Raw genomic sequence first — 22,843 nt, 5'->3', positions numbered from 1 at the left:
AGTTAAGGCACTGAGAATTACTCTAATCACTTAAAATATTACTGTGACCAATTCAGTTTTATTTATAGTGTCAAATCATAACCCAGAACACAGAAGGAAAGAGAGAGGAGTATAGAGGAGTTAGTGTGTCATAGGAAGTCCCCTGGCAGTCTAAAACTATAGCAGCATAACTAAGAGCTGGTCCAAGGCAAACCTGAGCCAACCTACAAAGGGTTGGTAGATGAATCTGACATCAATAAAGAGAAGCAGAGTTAATACCACTACAGTAAACTTCAAATGAACATTTATATCCACGAATTTACATTATAGACGGTACCACTGAATATCCGTGCAACAATTTGGCCACAATTTAGCATATTGACCGTACACAAGCCATATACTAGGTTTCCACCTAGTCTTGTCACTCTCATTGTATCATGATGTGTCTGCATTGGACAACATGCATTAAGCTCCCATTGTTTTTTCAGGACAGGAAGATGGTGACTACAGCCCAGCAGATGTTACAGGACAGTCGCACTAAGATTGAGCTCCTGCGCATGCAGATTATCAAAGTCAGTCAAGCCAGAGACGAGCGAGATGGCTTGCAAGGTAAATCTTACTACACCTACATGTACAGTTCTTGTCTTAGCCTTATAATCTCCACTGGCACAGAGTATAAAATAACCATTACTTAAAAGTTAACTGTGACAAATCCATATATGAGACTCATCATTAGTTTTACATTAAAGGCACTCATGAATCACCGCAGTAGTCTCATATTGACAGAGCAATATGTTTTTTATTTTCAGAACAAGAAAAAATGTTAACAATATGGAAATTGTGTCAGAAATAATGTCATGAAATAATCAAACTGATAATCAATGCAATTGTTTCGCATTATATCAAACACAACTCATAATACATCTTTACACATGTTGAACGATCCGTTTTAGCCCTGAGTTAAAAAAAGTTTTTTTTAAGTTAAATAACTGTTCCAGGTCAAGAATTAATTTACTGTACATTCTCAGAAACTGCAATCATTTAATTTAGTTGGTTTTCAGTTACAATTTGCTTGAAATCCATGATTTAGACAACGGAGCTTTGTAAAAACGATGATATTGAATTATCATCCAGTCCTAGTATAAACAGGATTTTGTATACCAATGCATTTAACAACATGAAATCTTGCATTGTAGTGGTCCTCATATAGGCTACATCCAAAAACAGTTGCAGGCAGGTGCTGGACCAATAGAAGACCGCAATGAAAAGATGAAAAAAGGTCTGCACACTTAAAGTGATGGTTCGGAGTAATTTCACCCTAGGGTCCTTTGCACCATGACCTCGAGCCAAACACCCCCCCAGAAGCTTTTTTCACCTGGGTCGAACATTGGGAGAGTTAGCGTAGAGTAGCGTTATCAGCTGAATAGCTTAGCGCGGGGGCTAATGGATCCGAAGTGTCTCTTAACATTACCCCACTAATAATGCCCGAAATTATACCAAACGTCTACAGTAGTACAAATAGGTTATGCACTCATAAAACGATGGATTGGAAAGTTTGTAAGTACACCAGAAGTTTATGTAAATAACACTTGCCTGCTGGCTTCTGCTCTCTGCTGTTGTTGTTGCTGCTGTAAGACGAGTGCTTAGGGACGTCTACAAATTACAACACCGAAAAGAGATGGAACAAAAATATTTATTAATTTAACTTAAAGTAAGTGCTGTAGAATAACTAGCAGGAGACAAGTTATAATTGAGGTAAGTTTGGAGACATTACCTTATTTAATCATTAAATTAATAAATATTTTTGTTGCATCTCTTTTCGGTGTTGTAATTTGTACACGGCCCTAAGCACTCTTACTGCCCGGTAGTAACAGCAGCAGCAGCAGCAGCAGCAGAGAGCAGAAGCCAGCTGTCAAGTGTTATTTACATACTCTTCTGGTGTACTTACAAACTTTACAATCCATCGTTTTATGAATGCATAACCTATTTGTACTAGTGTAGAAGTTTGGTATCATTTCGGTCATTATTAGTGGGGTAATGTTAAGAGACACTTCGGGTCCATTAGCCTCTGCGCTAAGCTATTCAGCTGATAACGCTACTCTACGCTAACTCTCCCAATGTTCGACCCATTTCAACAACACTTATCTAAACATTCTGGTGCCTTCGGGGCTGAAGAACTGGATCTAAAAATCCCCACTAACAGATGGCGAAGTTACAAATAACAAAAAAATTGAGACCAAGGGATTCCAAATTGCTGTACCACAACCTCAAATGATTTAAATATGCCACCGAGGTACAGATCAACTAGTGTGACATTTCCCTTTTCTAACCAATCCCTCGAAAAAGGGGAGATCTACCAATACATAACTTTCGATTTTGCCAAAGACATGGAGTATTTAGATATGGATCCAGTTCAAACAGCCGGGCCACTTTGGTCCAAATTACATTTAAGTGAGAGATTACCAGATGTGTCTTTGCCTTACCATACAGTTCAACAGACAGGCTTTGTAAGGGTGATAATGGGGCAAGAACAGATTGCTCAATACAACACCAGGGTGGGGCTCTCTCAAGAGCAAGTGACCAGTGGGCCATATACCTTAAGTTAAAGGCATATCAATAATACAACATCTTTGGTAGACCCAAACCTTCTCTATCAATCTGTCTTTGTAATTTATTAAAATGTAGCCAGGTTTTTTGTACCATTCTTTATACATGTCTTTGTTATCCTGTCAGACCATTTAAAATATGCCCGGCAAACCTCCAGAGGAAGAGATTGGATAAGGAAGTTCAGCTTGGAAAATATTAACCATTTTTATAACATTGACCTTCCCTGCTATTGTTTGAAGTTGTCAATCTATTAACATCACAAGAGATTTTATTAAATAATGGATCCAAATTAACTTTAACTGGGTATTTTTACTGGGGAGGGAATAAGATACCCAGATATACGATACCTTGCTTTGGCCACTGAAATGCACCAATCTCTAAAGGGATAAATATAGCAATACAATATAGAGCCCTCTTTCCAAGTATGTACCTCGCCATTAGGTCACGTGACACCCATTGTTTGGTCATATTAACTAAAAACTAGAAATGCATGGTTTCAGGAAAACAAACAAATTAAACCATAAAAATAGGCTCTTGCTATGTGTCCATGATCTGTACCTGGGTGGTGCTTATTGTATCTGTTCTTAAATAGGCTGATATAGCCCAAGTGTGACATGCACCACTTGCCCACAGGTCACCCTGTGGAGATGATCTGTCCACTGGAGCTGCGGATAGCTGACCTCATGCACCACATGAAGATTGAATCAGCTGTAGCAGAAGGTGCCAAAAATGTGGTGAAGCAGCTGAGTGGGCGTAAGGTTCAGGACCGCCGCATACTTGCCGAGGTGGGTACCAGCTGGATACCTGATTTTTTATTTTTTTATTTAACTGATTTATTACAGTTATAAATAAGTGTATATAGCAGGGCTGTAGTACTTGAGTCCGGACTCAAGGTGCTTTTCTGTTGTCTCGGGTTTGTTTGGACTCAGACTTGACTCAGGCTTTGGACTCGCCAAATATTCTTGTTGGTCTCGACCAATTCCAGCACTATAAGCTTTTGTTCTGGTTGACCACTAAGTCAAACTTTTTTGGACTCTGTCTTGACTTGGTCTCGACTAGTCCTGGTCTTGGACTTGACAAAGGTGGACTACAGCCCTGGTATATAGGTGTTAAACAAATACACATTTGAGATCAGAGCCAAACAAACTCCAAAAAGCAGGGCTTATTGTGAAAAGTCTTGAATGAGCCTAACTGAAATCACATTTTTGTTTAATGACTTTGAACCACAGACATCAAGCACAGAGAACATAAATACGCTATAAAGAAAATTGACAGACAAAACTGTGATTTGTGGCCACAGAGCAGAGGTTTGTATAAGTTAAATAGTCTTGCATTGTTATCTCAAGTGTCTCGAGATAACTCTTGTTATGATTTGATACTATAAATAAAATTGAATTGCATGGCCAGACCTATCTCCACAGCGCTGCGAAGAAAGGTCTGGCAACAGGACCATATAATCCTGGATGGGAGAACAGTCTGAGGTTGTCAGGGGCTGTTTGCATTTCTTTAAAACAATCCCAATCGTCTTGGGCGGCGCTAAGCTCTGGACACAGCGGCTGTGGCTCTTCAAAATGGTTTTGGGAAGGAACTTGTTTATGTGGAACATGTGCACCCCACAAAAGAAAATGCCATACAATGTTAAATGAAGTTAGAGCTTGAGCTATATAAATTAGCTGGATACATGGTTAAACGTAATTTGCTCTTACCAGTGTATTGCCGTGTGTATTTTGTCCATAGCGAATCCCCAAAACGTCCCAGTTGGAAAGTAAATGCTGTAAACATATTCTTTGTAAATCTTTACAATAATTTCCCGAAAGAGCCAAGCAGGCTTGCCTTGTTGCTCAGAGGTTCCGGTTAATGTTGCTCGATGCCACCGGAGTTTAAAGCAAACACAAAGAAAGCATAATGTGAGGGACATCCAGCGAAACTTCCAGCGCCTGAACTATGCCGTAAATGAACCGTCATCAAGAAAAAACGAGAAAAAAAAATGAAAATACAAAATAAAGTTAATAAACAAATATCCTATACCGTGAAATTTAATAGAAAGATCATAATGTAGACCTCTCTCTCATCTGCACCACTAAACAAATAAGCAAGCAAACTAGCTCACCAGCCAGCTGGCCGGCCATTAAATTAGTAAAATTTAACTTAACTTAACGTTTCATTCTCACACTCTTGTCACATTGTAGGAAAGCACATTGCTATCACCAGATGGGTGACTCAAGACAGGGTTCTCAAGCCTCACACATTGACCGTGAGACACACGCATTTCAAGCAGTTCACACGCTCACACGCCACACCTTGTATTTCTCCCGCTGAGAAGGCAACCGCGCTTCGCTCGTTGTCCCGCTTACGTTGTCCGCTTCACGTTGTCCGCTTACGTTGTCCACTTCGTTGTCCCGTGTGCTACGCTTGTCCTGTCCTTAACTACATTATGGATTGACAGCGCTTTCCTGCCCAGCCATGGATGTATTATTTTCAACAAAATGATCTGAGATGTGAGGGAAAGAGGAAAAACAAGTTTGCCCCGTGTTAAACAGTTTCGCCACCGTAAGTTCGTTACTAAGTAAGCAACATGGACGAAGGTAAGAAGAAAGCTGGTCTAACATTTGTATATTTACTCCAGAGAGGCCAGAACATTTGTAATATAGCCAATTTGTGGCTAAATTATTATCTGCTTTGCAACCACAAGCTTTGGCTCAGTTTGGTTGGCTTACGTTATCTGAAACTTAGGGAAATGTTGGAGGGTATGGTAAGGACTGAAGATGTATTTCTTCATTTTATTTAAAATTATACTGTATTAGTCTTTCTAGTTACATTAAAGGACAAATCCGGTGCAAAATGAACCTAGAGGTTAAAACACATGTGTACCAAGATGACCGTTCTCTGGGATATGTTTTCATGCTAATCGAATGTGACCAGTTTTAGCACAAACCTAGGGTGACCAGACGTCCCGGTCTGACAGGGACAGTCTCGATTTGAGCGGGACATTTTGTCCTGAGTCCCGACAAAAGCCTGTCGGGACGCCAACAACGACTATGAAATTGTTCCGGTTGTCAGTGATTACATAGCCGACGTGGTCTTATTATAGCCCGATCATTAACTAAACCCATGTAGAAAGACTAATAAAGCGTCCAGCGTATGATTTTAACTCTGTGTGTGTGTCAGTCAATTGTAGTGGTCTGCGTCTGCATAATCTGTGCAGCCAGCGTTACAATGTATATTTGTAAACATTGTTGCAATGCCTCTTATTATCTGTCTCGTTTTAACCAGTCCCTCCAGGATTTCCCGGCCTTTTTTTGAGATTGTTGCGGCCCAAAATGCCTGATTTTGCGGGAGCTGTCCTCAATTTAGGTCATCGTGTCATCTCATCTCCTGTGTGTGTGTGTGTGTGTGTGTGTGTGTGTGTGTGTGTGTGTGTGTGTGTGTGTGTGTGTGTGTGTGTGTGTGTGTGTGTGTGTGTGTGTGTGTGTGTGTGTGTGTGTGTGTGTGTGTGTGTGTGTGTGTGTGTGTGTGTGTGTGTGTGTGTGTGTGTGTGTGTGTGCGAGGGGAACTGAGCAGCAGCCCTGCCCGCTGCAGAGAGCCGACAGGATTGAATCAGCAGCAGCTTCGGCTACTTTAGGGTGACAATACGTTACAGCGTACATTAATGTTAAAATGTATACAGGTTTTGCTGTACGTTTTGTTGGTAAATGGTAAATATCTTCATATCAGAAAGAAGAAAATGAATTTGGTAACATGGCCAAATTCATTTATTTTATATATATATATATATTATATATATATATATATATATATATATATATATATATATATATATATATATATATATATATATATATATCACTGATTGAAACTTGGCGAAAACATGTCCCACTAAGAAAAGTGCCAATTCTGTTGGAAATTAATAACAGGCCTGTTGCCTACAAAATCAGTTGTCCTCGGGTAGGAGATAATCATTTCAACTTGATTAAAAAAAACGTAATAATTGAATTGAAAAATATCTTTACCACATGAAATAGTACATTGTAATATGTTTTAAAAACTACAAACAGTGAGTTTTTAACAATATTTACTATTATTTTGTGGTTGCTCAAAATGTGTTATTCGTCACCACCGTCAAATATTTATAAAAAAAAAACCAACTACATTCCTGAGGACCCCATTCAAACTTCAGCTCTACTGCATGCTTCAAGATCACTCAAGCTCCCTTTAAATTTGCTATTTTCTCTTAAACTTGTTCATATTTTTGGAAACTGCTACTGTCACCACCATAACCTGTCAACACCGTCTCTTTTGTATAAAAAATATTAGATTAGATTATGACATAAATGTATACTTTTTAAGAAGAGGTCTGAAGTAGCTAGCAATAGAGGGGAAACAAGATGGCTAATGTGAACAACTCATGCATATCATGTGAAAGAGTAGGTTTTTGTCACCAACGTCAGACGTCACCACCGTCAGGTTTTTGTGGATATGCTCACAGCTGTGGTTCGGCCTTGAGGCTGCGGCCGAACCACAGCTATGAGCCCCTATTTATTGTGATCAACAATTATATTCTAGCCTCCGTTAAGGACTATTTTGAGGTTTTTGTCACCATCGTCAAGACTGTATGTCACAAAAAACCTGACAGTGGTGATGTCTGACGGTGGTGACAAAAACCTACTCTTTCACATGATATGCATGCTCAGGATTGTTATTTTTTTGGACCCAATAGTTAAATTAAGTTGTTAAGCAAGAAGCTATCTTGTGTGGTATACATTTTGGAACTGTATGTTGTTATGAGGCCACTGTCACCACCGTCAGAGGGAGTTTTATTTGTTTTAAATGAATGTGCTTACAATAGGTTTCTTCAGTGCTGTTGAGTTATTAAAGTAAAAGTCTCTTTTAATACAAATATGTTTGTTAAATAAAAAAAAATACTTTTTTTCTATTTAGGCTTAAAGTAATAAGCGTTGTATGATGTTAGATCTTTTAAAGGAGTACACGTGAAACAGTATAAAAAATGAACATAAGTGAATATCCAACCTTTTAACAGCATATCTGTGTACTACAAATACCAGATAATGATTTAAAAACTCTAAATACATATTAGACCAAATAAATAAAACATAATATGCTTTTTATTGTGTCTGACTGTGTTGACGAAAAACAAAATAATAACTGGAAAATGTCTATTTTATGAAAAAAATACAAAATGAGGAGGTTGCACCAGTACATTGCTGAACAGCCAACACTTTGGTCTATAATGATATACCTTCAGATTTTCTACAATCTACAATGTAAATAGTCATGAAAATAAAGGAAACTCACTGAATGAGAAGGTGTGTCCAAACTTTTGGCCTGTACGGTATGTGTGTGTACACACCTTCTCATTCAGTGCGTTTCCTTTATTTTCATGACCATTTACATTGTAGATTCTCACTGAAGGCATCAAAACTATGAATGAACACATATGGAATTATGTACTTAACAAAAATGTGTGAAATAACTGAAAACATGTCTTATATTTTAGATTCTTCAAAGTAGCCACCCTTTGCTCTGATTACTGCTTTGCACACTCTTGGCATTCTCTTGATGAGCTTCAAGAGGTAGTCACCTGAAATGGTTTTCCAACAGTCTTGAAGGAGTTCCCAGAGATGCTTAGCACTTGTTGGCCCTTTTGCCTTCACTCTGCAGTCCAGCTCACCCCAAACCATCTTGATTGGGTTCAGGTCCGGTGACTGTGGAGGCCAGGCCATCTGGCGCAGCACTCCATCACTCTCCTTCTTGGTCAAATAGCCCTTACACAGCCTGGAGGTGTGTTTGGGGTCATTGTCCTGTTGAAAAATAAATGATGGTCCAACTAAACGCAAACTGGATGGGATGGCATGTCGCTGCAGGATGCTGTGGTAGCCATGCTGGTTCAGTATGCCTTCAATTTTGAATAAATCCCCAACAGTGTCACCAGCAAAGCACCCCCACACCATCACACCTCCTCCTCCATGCTTCACGGTGGGAACCGGGCATGTAGAATCCATCTGTTCACCTTTTCTGCATCGCACAAAGAAGTTGGAACCAAAAGATCTCAAATTTGGACTCATCAGACCAAAGCACAGATTTCCACTGGTCTCATGTCCATTCCTTGAGTTTCTTGGCCCAAACAAATCTCTTCTGCTTGTTGCCTCTCCTTAGCAGTGGTTTCCTAGCAGCTACTAGACCATGAAGGCCTGACTCGCGCAGTCTCCTCTTAACAGTTGTTCTAGAGATGTGTCTGCTGCTAAGATCTCTGGGCTAGATTTATCAAGCCGTTTGCGCCTGTTTCCAGGCGCTAATTGGTCGCAAAGACGGACGTAACCGATGCGGGCTATTTACAAACAGGGCGCACTTGGGTAAAATCGCAGATTGTCTGCCACATGAGCGAGAAGAGACAAGTTGCGCTTTCAATATGCGTTCGTGGGAGGGTCGTGGGGAAAGTGGGAGTTCCACCCAAAAAGTGGGAGGATAAACGCAAAGTGCACCTAATTATATATTCCGTAGTATTTACAAAGACTGTCAGTAAGAGCGCCTCTATTCTGCGGGGAAATTCTCCGCCTCTTTAAACCAGCCGCAATCGAAGTTTCCTCGTAGACCTTTGTGCCGCTGGTGAAATGGCAACAGTAATTTGAGCAAGACGAAGACATAGGCGAGGGCTGAAAAATATTTTAACAGAAGAATCACACTTTGTCAGTGAACACAACATCATTTAGCCGTTACAGATCAAGCAGCCATGCAATATTAGAGTTACTGGAAGAAATCAAAGATGAAATTGAATCTCCCACTCAGCGTTCACATCCCATTCCAGCAGTTGTTAAACTCCTCGCTACATTACAAATATTGGCATCAGGATAATTTCAAACAGTCCTAGCATCAGCAGTGGGAATATCGCAGTCTGCACTCAGCCATATCATAGCACCAGTACCGCTTTGCTACAGCGCAATTCTGGCTTATAGTGGGGCGGAGAAAGACGCTGATTGCCTGATGGGTGTCAGGGTTGATAAATACTACGCAAACTGTGGAAGCATAGCGTGCGCTATTACCGAACTCGCATAAACGGACGCAGCGCAAACTGCGCTAGTGTTAGTAAATCTAGCCCTCTGTGTGGTATTCATCTGGTCTCTAATCTGAGCTGCTGTTAACTTGCGATTTCTGAGGCTGGGGACTTGGATGAACTTATCCTCAGCTTATCCTTCAGGTGACTACCTCATGAAGCTCATTGAGAGAACACCAAGGGTTTGCAGCGCTATCAAAAAAGCAAAGGGTGGCTACTTTGAGGAATCTAAAATATAAGACATGTTTTCAGTTATTTCACACTTTTTTGTTAAGTACATAATTCCATATGTGTTCATTTATAGTTTTGATGCCTTCAGTGAGAATCTACAATGTAAATAGTCATGAAAATAAAGGAAACTCATTGAATGAGAAGGTGTGTGTGTGTGTGTGTGTGTGTGTGTGTGTGTGTGTGTGTGTGTGTGTGTGTGTGTGTGTGTGTGTGTGTGTGTGTGTGTGTGTGTGTGTGTGTGTGTGTGTGTGTGTGTGTGTGTGTGTGTGTGTGTGTGTGTGTGTGTGTGTGTGTGTGTGTGTGTAAAATTCATGAATATTAACTGAGATAGCCCATTATGTTGTGAGCAGTAGGCCTACGTGTGCTGTTGGCAAAATTGTGTCTAATCTGTCTGACCTGGGCTGGCACATGTTCACGTTAAAAAGTGTGTGCGTGCACGAGCACTACGGTCGCAAAGTGTCCTGGTTTTAGTTCTGTGAAATCTGGTCACCTTACACAAACCGCTATTTGGCTTATAACGCTAGTTGTCGGGGCACGGATAAAGTAAAAAGAAATCGCTATTTCTATACCACTAACAAGGCTCAAAATAGCACCACACTTCCACGGCAGCATAATGAGGGTCCCTACATGTAAACCGAAGCATTGAGAACGTTGTAAGTGTACAGACATTTTATTAAAAACATAGTTTATAAAGACTGTACCGTTCATGTATACAGGCAGGTGCCATCTTGGGAAAACAGTCATTATCAGTCGAACGACGAACACCGTGTAACCAGTAACATAGCTCAAGCACGGCGTTTGTCGTGGAAGAGAGCATACAGGAGACAGTGGAAGAGAGCACACAGGAGACAGTAGAAGAGAGCATACAGGAGACAGTGGAAGAGTGCATACAGGAGACAGTGGAAGAGTGCATACAGGAGACAGTGGAAGAGAGCACACAGGAGACGGTGGAAGAGAGCACACAGGAGACAGTGGAAGAGAGCACACAGGAGACGGTGGAAGAGAGCACACAGGAGACAGTGGAAGAGTGCATACAGGAGACAGTGGAAGAGAGCACACAGGAGACAGTGGAAGAGTGCATACAGGAGACAGTGGAAGAGAGCACACAGGAGACGGTGGAAGAGAGCACACAGGAGACGGTGGAAGAGTGCACACAGGAGACAGTGGAAGAGTGCATACAGGAGACAGTGGAAGAGAGCACACAGGAGACGGTGGAAGAGAGCACACAGGAGACGGTGGAAGAGAGCACACAGGAGACGGTGGAAAAGAGCACACAGGAGACGGTGGAAGAGAGCACACAGGAGACAGTGGAAGAGAGCACACAGGAAGAGACGGGAAAGCACACAGGAGACGGTGGAAGAGCGCACACAGGAGACGGTGGAAGAGAGCACACAGGAGACAGTGGAAGAGTGCACACAGGAGACGGTGGAAGAGAGCACACAGGAGACGGTGGAAGAGAGCACACAGGAGACGGTGGAAGAGAGCACACAGGAGACGGTGGAAGAGAGCACACAGGAGACAGTGGAAGAGAGCACACAGGAGACAGTGGAAGAGCGCACACAGGAGACGGTGGGTAGAGGGTCCACTGTGGCAAATATTGGGATGGCTAACGCATGTAATCTCACTCCAAACAGTTCTGGGATATTTTAGGTCCCCAGAACTATTTTTAAAACTTGAAGGTTCCTTCAGCCCAGTGTCTCTTTACACTGTGGGCTAAAACATGAGGATTAGGCAAATTAGTCCGCTGATGTATAAAGCAACATGACAGGATGAGGGCTACTGTTGGTCGCAGGGATAAATACACTATGCAGCTTGCAAGTTCAGTGTGTCTGCCCGTTTCATCTAAAAACACTTGAGATGTTGTCTTACTGTGCTTTAGGGCCTAACTTCTGAGAACTAAGGTTTTATTTCTCATTCACAGCACTGCCTCTCTCTCTCTCTCTCTTTCTCTCTCTCTCTGTCTCTGTCTCTCGCTCTCGCCCAAGACACAAATCTCTTATTCTCTTTTTATTTTTTTTTATTTTTTTTTTTTTTAAAGGTCCCATGGCATGAAAATTTCACTTTGAGGTTTTTTAACATTAATATGTGTTCTCCCAGCCTGCCTATGGTCCCCAATTGGCTAGAAATGGTGATAGGTGTAAACCGAGCCCTGGGTATCCTGCTCTGGCTTTGAGAAAATGAAAGCTCAGATGGGCCGTTCTGGAATCTTGCTTGTTATGAGGTCATAACAAGCAAGGTTACCTCCCCTTTCTCTGCTTTGCCTGCCCAGAGAATTTGGCCAACCCATGAGAGAGAGACATCATGGCTTTCAAATGAGTAAAGTGGCAGTTGGTCAAGGCCACACCCCCACCCTCCACCTTTCCCCTCCCTCTCTCCTCCTCAATAGCTACAGACACAGAAATGGCACATCCTAAGGAAAGCTCATTGTGGGACTGGCTCTAGTGGCTGTAATTCTGCACCAAGGCTGAATTTCGGGAAAGAGACTTCAGATCTAGTATTAGGGGACCGCTAAAGTCAATAGAAAAGCATCCAAAGAGCACCATGTCATGGGACCTTTAAATGAGTTGGGAAGCCGACAGCAAAACCTAAATTTACTTTTATTTCATGAAACAAAGAGAAATGTTCTTGGTCTACAGTCAGAATGTGGGCTACAGTCAAACATTCTGATGAGTCACAGAAAAGCCTGTGTTTGAGTATCCGGTAAAAGGTGGCAGGAGATTTATTGTATTTTAATTTTATTTTAGAAATTATCTGTTGTAGTTATGGCTGATTCTGGGGCAGGTCCATCACAGGAAAAAAGCAAATTAACAAACAAAAACTAAAGGCTAAAAGGTAGAGTGACAGACGTTGGTCGGGCAGCCAAAGCGGTCGCGGTGCTGTTGTTTTACACTTCCTCTGAGACAAGCAGACAGGCTGAGGTTATAAGGCAAGGCAACTTTATTTCTACAGCATCTTTCAGCACCAAGGCAATTCAATTACATTCCTTTGCACTTAAGTTAGTTCTCCATTAGTTCAATGTTAACAACCGGGCAGTCACCAAGTTTATTGTTAAAGGTTTGTGTCATTATGCAGTTTGCACTAAAAAGTATTTGTGTTTACATTCCTTTGCATTTTAGTTAGTTCAGTATTAGTCTGTACACAATGTCATTTGTTTATTTATTTTTTATAATATGTTCATGTTGTGGCAAAAAGGTTTCTCTTTTTTTTGTTAATTTTGGCCAAGTTCGGATTGATACCAATCCTGAGTATCTGACTGGCACACCCCTATCCAAAAGTTTTATTAATGTTACTCTGAGTGAGCAGTGTTACCAGAATCTTTTAATTTTGAGAATGGTTTCGATTCACAATTAAGGTGGAAAATAAAAGTTTTGTGTTTAATGGATTTTTGTTGATGATGAAATGGATTTTAAAATGTATTAAAGTATTGTTACACAAAATGTATAAGTTGTCGCAATATGTACAGATATATGCTTCATTGTGGTTTAATCCTGCCATACATATTTGTAAAATGTCAGTGTATTGGAGGCAGTGGCGTTCAAGTGGTGTATGTACTATAGGAGACCTGTACAAAAATGGACAATTCATGTCTCATGAGGAATTATCGCCTCAATTTAAACTCGAAGGCAAACAACATTTTTGGAAATACTTGCAAATAAGGCACTGTGTAAAATCCCGAATTGGTAATTGTTCAGAAAATTATATTAGACTGTGGAAAGTATGTAAGGGAAGCAAGAGGGAAGTTCACACAATATAAGATCATGCATAGATATTCTCATACCCCTGTGAGATTACATAGAATGAAATTGATGAATGATAATATGTGTTGGAAGTGTAAAACAGAGGTAGGAACTTTTCTTCACTGTGTATGGGAACGTGCATTAGTGAGTCAATTTTGGGTCAAAGTTGTGGACTTCCTGAGTAACTGCTCAGGTTCAGTGATTCCCCTGACTCCTGCCGTATGTTTACTAGGGGACAGATCACAAATACAGAATATATCCAAAAGAACTTTTTCAGTCATTATGGTGGGCTTGGTCACAGCTTCTAGAGTTATTTTAAGACACTGGAAAACTACTGTATCTCCTAATCTGAAAGACTGGACTAATGCAATGGTGGAGACAGCATCTTATGAGTCTATGCTTCACAAACTGTCGGCTAACAAGGAGGATGGGATGACCTCTTGGGATCTTTTTTGGACCTACACAAGGGCTAATGAAAACTCAACCTAAGAAAGCATAATAGCTATATTTCTTAATTTATTTTTCGAGTTTTATTTTTCCTTCGTTGACATGTTGTATGTTTATGCCAAGATTCTGAAATGTATGACCAACCCTGTACTTATATACTCTGCTATTAAGAATTCAATAAAAATTTAAATGAGAAAAAAAAAGTATCGTTAAGGAACCGGCATCGAAACTGAGGTATCGAAATTGGCACCGGATCAAAAGATTTTGAACGATGCCCAGCCCTAGGCTTTTGTTTGATATTTAGTGTTGGCAAATGGCTTTTTATTTAGTTTCCTTAGCAAAATGCTCTGAGAGAATTTAAGCTGGGCTTTTATTGTGAAGGGTAGACACAGAAAAGCCAGTGTTATGGTAGCGCCTTTTTTTTTTTTTTTTTTTTTTTTTTTTTTAAAACCTTTTTTAACATAAGTTGCAATGTTTCTGCCGCTTGTGCTCCAGAAAAAGTAAAGACAAGTTTGCTTGGTATACCCAGCAATCATGTAACGTTGGAAGCAGCAAAAAGTGAACCACAGTCAAAGCTGGTAAACCGCCGTGCTATTCTACCCAAAATATTTTAAACCAGTTATCAGGCAACCAGTTAAAATAATTAAATGCAGCCCTAGAACACAGCAAACAAACAAAGGGAAATGGTGATATATAGCTTTATATTTATAATTACTGATATTGAATTAAACACTTCTGTCATGAAAGACCCATATATAACCCATATAAAGTGAGCAGAGATCAGGGGAGCTTTTGTCCATTTTTATAAATCTGAAGGGAGTGATATAAGCTCTGTGTTTCAAATTATATAACTTTGAAATTTACTAACTTGAAATGATCTATTATAAGACTCCCTCCATATTTTTTCTGACAGGTTTGACTCTGGCTGGTGACCTTTGTTTCATGTCTTACTCCTCTCTCTCTCTCTCTCTCTCTCTCTCTCTCTCTCTCTCGCTTCACCCCTCCCTCCATGTTTCCTTACTGTCGCAACCTAATAAAGGCATAATACCCCGGATAAAAATCTTTTTTCAGGCTTGACTCTTAAGAGTGTTCTGTGTCCCTCAGGCCCAGACCCGAATGCAAGAGTCCTCTCAGAAGGTGGATTTGTTACGCCTCTCCCTGGAGAGACGTTTAAGTGAGCTGCCTCAGGACCATCCCAAGCATGGTGCCATTAAGGAGGAACTAATGTTGGGAACCTCGCCTTCCTATGGGCTACCGAAGAAGCAATCCAACGATCCGTCCTCTTCTTCCTTCTTGTTCAAACCTGCCAGTCTAACAGGTTGCTATTAATATATTTCAATATATATTCATTCAATTTCTTATAACTTGGTGGTGGAAGGTAACAAAGTGCATTTACTTTCAAGTACTTAAATACTGTACTTGAGTTACAATTCACAATTTTATATTACTTTATACTTTTACAATCCATTGTTAAAGGTTCAACCAGTGGTTCCCAGACGTTTTGGGGTTGTGGCCCCTAACAAAGAGGCAGCCTGTGGATTAGGCCCCTTCTCTTGTTTCAGATGTTACAGCAGTTCCAACACGGAGACATTTCTCCTTTAAACTTCTCTGCTTCATTTAAATAACTTTGTTGGCCAGTAGTTTAGAGAAAAGTAAAAAAACTGAAAACCGATTGGTGTATAATAGCTTTGTGTTCTTTTTCCTTCTCCCATTAATGTGTAACAGAGTGTTTTTACATTGTTACTGGTACTTTTACATATGTAAGAGATCTCAGTACCTCTGAATAACTTCCCATCTGACCTCATTGTTTTGTGATCTCTAGAACATTTACATTTTGTTCATCAAGTAAACTAATTCCCATTAAGTTTTCCATTAAAGTTAAAATAGCGTTTTCTCAAAACTGAATTGATAACTGAATTGCCTTTCCTTAGGTCGGTTGGAGGTATGTTTAATGGGCTGCCAAGACCTGATGGAATCCGTTCCAGGCCGTGGTCATGTGACCAGTGTCTCAGCCAGCCCTGTAAGCATCTCAGATGGAAAGTCTGTGAAGGTGAGAACCGGCCTATCAGGACGCAGTGCTAATGGCAAGGCGACCAAGGCTGAGGACCTCTCATGTAAGTCAACACTCCAACTAACTCTTTTTTGTTTGGCTAATTTACTTCCCTTTATTTAAATCATGCAGCTATGTATTCAGTGTAATTTGTCTGCTGTTAGCCTATTCATGGTTTGTGTTTGTTGAGTTTCTTGCAGAGAATTAGAAAATAATTCTCGAGAATTAGAAATACGATATGATATAACTTTATTGTCAGCCAGTGCTGAAATTCTTTTTGCATCCCTGGGTAGCTCGTATAAAAAAGAGGGCATACATACAGACAGACATGTGGCCTAAACTACTGTTATTAATGCATTAACCCTAACTTTATAATAAATTTCATTGATGGAAAACGGAAACTGAAATAATGCAGTATTTATATCTTAAACCACAAATGACACATATAGAAAATAAAAAAGATCAGTAACACTGTCCTTTGCAGTCTTAGCTTTGACTCATGTTTTGTAGCATCTCATCATTACAATATTGCATTTATACCCCAAAATACACCCCAAAAACATGAAGAAGAGGTTGAGTAGTTTTAGGATTAGTGTCCGCAGAACTTTCTCTCAGGCTACATACAGCCCCTGAAAGCTCTACCCATCAGAAGTTTAGGGCAGTGCCGAAGTGACCTGAGAGCCAAAACCCAGTGAAAAAAGGTCCAGATGGATAACGCAGCTGCTCCTGAAGCTTAAAGGGTAACTACCATTTTTTCAACCTGGACCCTATTTTTCTGTGTTATTGTGTAAGTGACTGATAGGAACAACAATCTTTGAAATTGGTCCAGTATTAAGTGTGAACGCTGTAACCGGCAACCAGACCGGGCTGCAATGTAACCCTACTGGGCAAATGTGCATCGTCCACTAAAAGTGTTTTATTTTGTCACTGAAAGGCTTAGATTATTATTCTGTACCTTTCTGTTTAACCAGAAACAGCTCTGAAGTCACTAGCGCTAAACCCACCAGACTCCATTTAAAAAAAACAATACTTTTAGCAACATATTTTCACATGTTAAAAGGTAAACTATGTGTTTATTTCAACCAAAACTAGAGGTGTGATGGTTGGAAAAGTGGAAAGACGACCCAAAATGGCTTTTGTTTCTGTCAACTTTCAATGAAGTGTATTTTATGATGCTAAAATTACTGTTTATTTACATGGAGTCTGGTGGGTTTAGCAAACGCAATTTCGCATTAAAAAAAAAAGAAAAAAGGATCTTACTCTTTAATAGAAAGGTCGACCTCCTTATAAATCCTTTCCATAATGTTGACAGTGGCAATACGAGCACTTTTGCGAAGGTAAATACAAGCTGCACATTTGCCCTATTAACTTACACTGTAGCTTGTTTCGTCGCTGCTGACTGCAGCGATCTCACTTAATACTGGACCAATGTCAAAGATTGTTGTTCCCATCAGTCACTTAGACACAAAAACATAGGAACATAGAGTCCAGGTTGAAAAAAACGGTAGTTACCCTTTAAAGCTGCAGTTGCACATAAGTGAATGCAGGTGAGTAATCATTGCCTGCCGAAGCGATAACGGCTAGTTAGACTCGCCAACAATAAGTCTCCTCCGTCTTGGCTAACTTAAAAAAAACTACAGCCAAGTGGGGTCAACCCAGTCAACCACACACATTTGCTATTGGTTGAGGCTGCGATTTCCTCAGTTAAAGTTCACCAAAGTTGAAGTCCGGAAGCGAACGTTTTCTCTCGTCCCTTCCCTCGCACAGAATGGAAGTAAATTAGAGGTGAATAATTGCTGATGTTAAATTAGCGTACTGTATGTGTGACTGCACCTTATTTATGGCATTGTATGGATGCCCCACCATGACAAAAAACTATTTTGCTCAGTTTTTCATTATTAATTATGTTTTTCTTGTTTTTTAAAAGATCCTTTTCTTCATATTTTTGTGTCATTATGACATATTTTCTTGTTATTACTAGATAGTTCTTGTTATAACAACATATGTCTTCTATCTTGCATAATCACAAAACCAACCTTACAAACTCATCTTATTATAACATAATTTGGTACCAGACTCCATTAAAAATACTTGCATAATAATGGACTCATTGTCAAAGATTGTTTTTCCCATCAGTTAGTTGGTAAAAAGCAATCAATATCCGAGACAAGCTTTGTGTTTTTAACGGAAATACGTAAATATGCAGAAACAAATAGCGCTCTGACCACCGTTTCATAAGGCCTTTAAGACATTTGACAGCCTGAAAAATATAATTTCTGCGTTCAGAATTTTCCATGCTTTGAATGGGAGCTGACATTGTATTTTTCTCTATTTAAAATATCCACACGGACTGTTACAACCTTTATTGGTCTTTAGTTGTTAGGGCCTGTATCAGTTTGTTTCTCTGTGTTTGTGTCCACTCTCAGCGGAGATAAGTGCTGTGCTGAAGGTGGACAACAGGATAGTGGGGCGCACACACTGGAGACAGCTGGGCAAAGAGGCCTGGGGCCAGAGCTTCAGCATTGAACTGGAACGGGTCAGTGGCTTTCACTTCAACAAGCAGCTAGAACACTAACCTGTTTTTAGTATGACATAAAACATAATCTTTTACTGAGTTACTGTCTATTAACTGTGATAAAACAGTGTTACAATAAATTCATTTCTGAAGAGCATTTAAACTGAAGAAAAGTGTTGATCAAATATCCCTCTCTCCAGGCATATGTTTCTAATGACACTTTATCTGTTACTGTATTTGATGTTATCACAGACAAAGGGTAACATCTTGTTGTCTGGAGAGAATTTAAGAATAAAAGACTAATTTTAGTTATCAATCTGAGCCTGTCAGTGGCAAAAATAAAAGCACTTTTAGTGGACAAAAATTGACGATGCATCTATTGCCCTACTATTTCCATTTACAGCGTTCTCGCTCAATACTGGACCAATTTCAAAGATTTTTGTTCACATTATGCCTACCATACACTAGAAGACTATAAAAAGACTAAAGGCTGATACCATCTCACATCTATAGACATCCATCTTACATCTAAAGTCAATCTCATCATAGTGTCCATGACGTCATAATGTCACTGAGTTTTAAGTCACATACTACAAGATTTTGCAAAGACTGGGCATCTTGCAGGGTCACAGTTTGCAAGATTTTGATATAACTTCAGAAATCAAGACTTAAAACATGCGATAATATCAAACCCGTTTTTTTTTTACATTAAGACGGGCAAAAGGCTAACTTAAGACTGCTTGAGACGATGGAAGCCCACCCCAACTTTAGCAAGACTCACATGATTTCATTCTGATATTGGAAATTTGTCTGCGACTGTGGAATCGCTTGAAAATTCGAATCTCAATCTATCCTAATGGTGAACATCTGTTAACAGCCCGAGAACAATAACAGATCCCTGACATCTTGTCCCTCAGTAAGTCATAATGGCCAAGTATGTCTTTGATACTCTGTCAACCTCCTACTCTCTCATAATAATCCCACTGCTAATCCTCTGACATTTGCTCTAATCTGGTTTGACCACTGCACGCCCAGCATCCCTGCTTAATACTTGGGTTTTAGTATTGCATTGAACATGTAATCCCAGCTCTCATTCTCAATTGTAAAGCAGAAGTCACTAATTTCACACCTACAGGTCAGTTTACTAGTCATTGGGAGTACTACACAACCTGATTTAAAGATGAATATGAGTTACTCTCTCTCAAAAAAAGACTGTTTCCAAAACAGTAAGAGTATATCATTTTTTGTGTCAATGAAGAGATCTTACAACATTAATTAGTTGGCAGTGAGTTAAATGCCATCAACTGTCTGTTACCTCATTGTTGAATTCAAAAGTTAAAGTCATGCTGCTCCACCAAATGTAAAAATCCAGTCTTTTGAAAAGAAAAAAAAAAGAATTAATTAAATGAGTTTATAAACATCTATGAATATTGTGTGTGTGTGTGTGTGTGTGTGTGTGTGTGTGTGTGTGTGTGTGTGTGTGTGTGTGTGTGTGTGTGTGTGTGTGTGTGTGTGTGTTGATCTAGTCCAGGGAGCTGGAAATTGCTGTGTATTGGAGAGACTGGCGAGCCTTAAGTGGGGTGAAGTTCCTGCGGCTGGAGGATTTCTTAGATAACCACCGACATGGCATGTGTCTCCAGCTGGAACCTCAGGGCATCCTCTTCATTGAGGTTTTGACTTTCATATCTTGCATGCAGACAGTTTATTTCCTCCTGTGACATCATCATGTCTTTATAACCAACTACACTTAAAAAATATATATATATTTTTTAAACTTTAAAACCTTATATATGTTAGATATTAGTGAGACAAAACTTAATTAAAAATAAATAAAGTACATTTAATTACTGCATTTAACCTAAGTATTAGGAGCAGTGGACAACTATACATACTGCATCCGGGGAGCAACTTGGGGTTCAGTGTCTTGCTCAGGGACACTTTGACATGTGGCTGGAGGAGCCTGGGATTGAACCGCCAATCTTGTGGTTAAGGGTCGACCATTCTATCTCGAGCCACAAGCCACCCTGTAAACTGTGTAGTACTGAATTGTGGAGTTAGACCGTTAAACTGTTTCTCACCATTTTTGTGTCCAGGATTTCATGGTTCAATGACAAAGTCATCCTTTTATTTATTTTATTTTTGTGTGGCATTTTAGGCCTTTATTTGATAGGACAGCTTAGACATGAAAGGGGGGGGGGAGAGAGAGATGGGGAGAGAGAGGGAGAGGGAATGCCATGCACCAAAGGGCTGCAAGTCAGAACCGAACCTGTGGCCGCTTCGGCGAACACTGAGCCTCTGTGTCACACTCTCTACCAGGCTAGCTACTCAGGTGCTGGAGTCATCCTTAATATCCCCTACCCTACTTTATTAAAACTATGTTACTACTAATGTTAGTGCATAGCATCAGTGTCGTTACGTTCACCCCTTGTGACCAGCGAGTTTGCTACGTTGCACAAGCTCTCTTAACTCTTTCAGTCTAATAAGCAAATCTGTTAAATGCAACAATCGTATAAACAAAAGCAAAATAGCCCTCATTAACGCATTTTTTAGGCAGTTACTGCTCCCTGCTGTGGGTGTGTGGTCTGTGATAACGAAAGTCTGTTGCCGTGGAGCGGCACTGTTCTGACGCTCAGGGTGTTTGCTGTCCTAACATAAATTGGGTGTGCTACTGGGTTAGCTACTAATATTATTATTGATACACGATAAAAATGAAAAGTTCTAATCTTATAAAAATGTTTTTATTTGTTTTCTATTATTGAAGCAGCAGCAGGGGATCAATTACCAATGCTTGCATCAGTCCTATACATGAATCATAATTAGCTCTTCTGTTCATTTCTAGGTTAAATTTATCAATCCTGTCATTGAGCGGCGTTCCAAACTCCAGAGGCAGAGGAGAATTTTCCCTAAAGAAAAAGGTAACATTCATTTATATAGTAACATTTATAAAGTAACATTCATTTATATTGCATTGCATCGGTTATTTCTTCAGATGTTATTTATTTATTTTTTGATCAATAATGAATCGAATCGTAAATCGAATCAATTGGGGAATCAATCTCATCATCAATAAAATGGCTCTAAGCCAGGGGTGGCCAAACAATAGTAAATGTGTACTTTTCAACCAGTTGTGGGTTTCAAACCCATGTGCCATAGACAATTCATTTTCTATCAAAATAACACACTAATTACAATATTAGTGACCATACAACAAAATAATAACAAAAATAAACAATAAACCATTAACCAAATAAACGTGTATTAGGGCTGCAGCTATCGATTATTTTAGTAATTGAGTATTTTACCGATTATTCCATTGATTAATCGAGTAATCGGATAAGAAATACTTTTGCTTTATTGTAAACAGCAATAGTAAATATACAAAAGAGAGGTTTCCTTTTTAGAGAAAGCAACCTTTTTATTCCCTAAATTGCATAATATAACATGGATAGATGCTAATATTTTTAAGCACTGACCGCATTGGCCACAAAGCCCCTTATTCTGTTTGCAAAAGAACATTTTGGGTGGCTCAAATGTAAATCTTTTTCACGTGCATATCAAGTAGCCATGAGGATTCACTGCTCCAGCGGGGAGGGGCTGGTTTGTCTCTGGCAGCGGCTAAGTTTACAAGAATTTGTCAAAATTTCAAGATTCATAGCAAACTAATAAAAGATTAGACTACAAAATGACAGCTTTTGTTTTAGCTTGTTTGTAAAACATCGCTATTTGCGAGTAGCATGCTGTAGTTGTGTAAAACAGCGCGGTGTACAAGGACAGGAAGCTATAATGTTACCTTGTCAGGTTCGTTCCGTGGAACGGAGGAGTACACTGGATGATTTCTACTGAGATCTACTGATGTAGCATTGACGCCCTGCTATAGAAAGTTTGGAATCATTTTATGCTGCAAAAAAAAACGAAAACTCTGTACGGTGTGTCTATTGTAAAATCAAACTAACTAAATGAACCCGTTAGTTTGCACCACAGCCTCTGGGTGCTTATACAGCACCTTAATCCACTTTATAAAAATGCTGCCAAACCCATACATGTCCAAAATTTTGAAGATATATTTCCATTTAACCATATCAAATGCCTTTTTTGGCATTGAGGGAAATAGTAGCTATTGTGGATTGTCTATTAGCTACAGACCTTGGAATATTAATGAGACGCCTGATATTGTCTGACGAGCTACGCCCGCGAATAAATCCACCTGA

General features: G+C 39.7%; 1 protein-coding gene across 1 annotated transcript in view; it reads left to right on the top strand.

The window, feature by feature from the left end:
* The window catches only part of pkn3 (protein kinase N3), a 54,408-nt gene that overhangs the window by 19,061 nt on the left and 12,504 nt on the right, over window positions 1-22,843 (top strand). Inside the window, exons 4-10 of the mRNA XM_039779799.1 lie at window positions 468-588; window positions 3,220-3,371; window positions 15,175-15,388; window positions 16,002-16,184; window positions 18,547-18,656; window positions 20,162-20,305; window positions 21,475-21,550. Of these exons, the coding sequence (XP_039635733.1) occupies window positions 468-588; window positions 3,220-3,371; window positions 15,175-15,388; window positions 16,002-16,184; window positions 18,547-18,656; window positions 20,162-20,305; window positions 21,475-21,550 (1,000 nt within the window). The remainder of the gene's footprint in view (window positions 1-467; window positions 589-3,219; window positions 3,372-15,174; window positions 15,389-16,001; window positions 16,185-18,546; window positions 18,657-20,161; window positions 20,306-21,474; window positions 21,551-22,843) is intronic.

The sequence above is a fragment of the Perca fluviatilis genome, chromosome 17, assembly GCF_010015445.1.
Source record: "Perca fluviatilis chromosome 17, GENO_Pfluv_1.0, whole genome shotgun sequence".
Taxonomy (NCBI): domain Eukaryota; kingdom Metazoa; phylum Chordata; class Actinopteri; order Perciformes; family Percidae; genus Perca; species Perca fluviatilis.
This window is presented reverse-complemented; position numbering and strand designations above follow the sequence as displayed.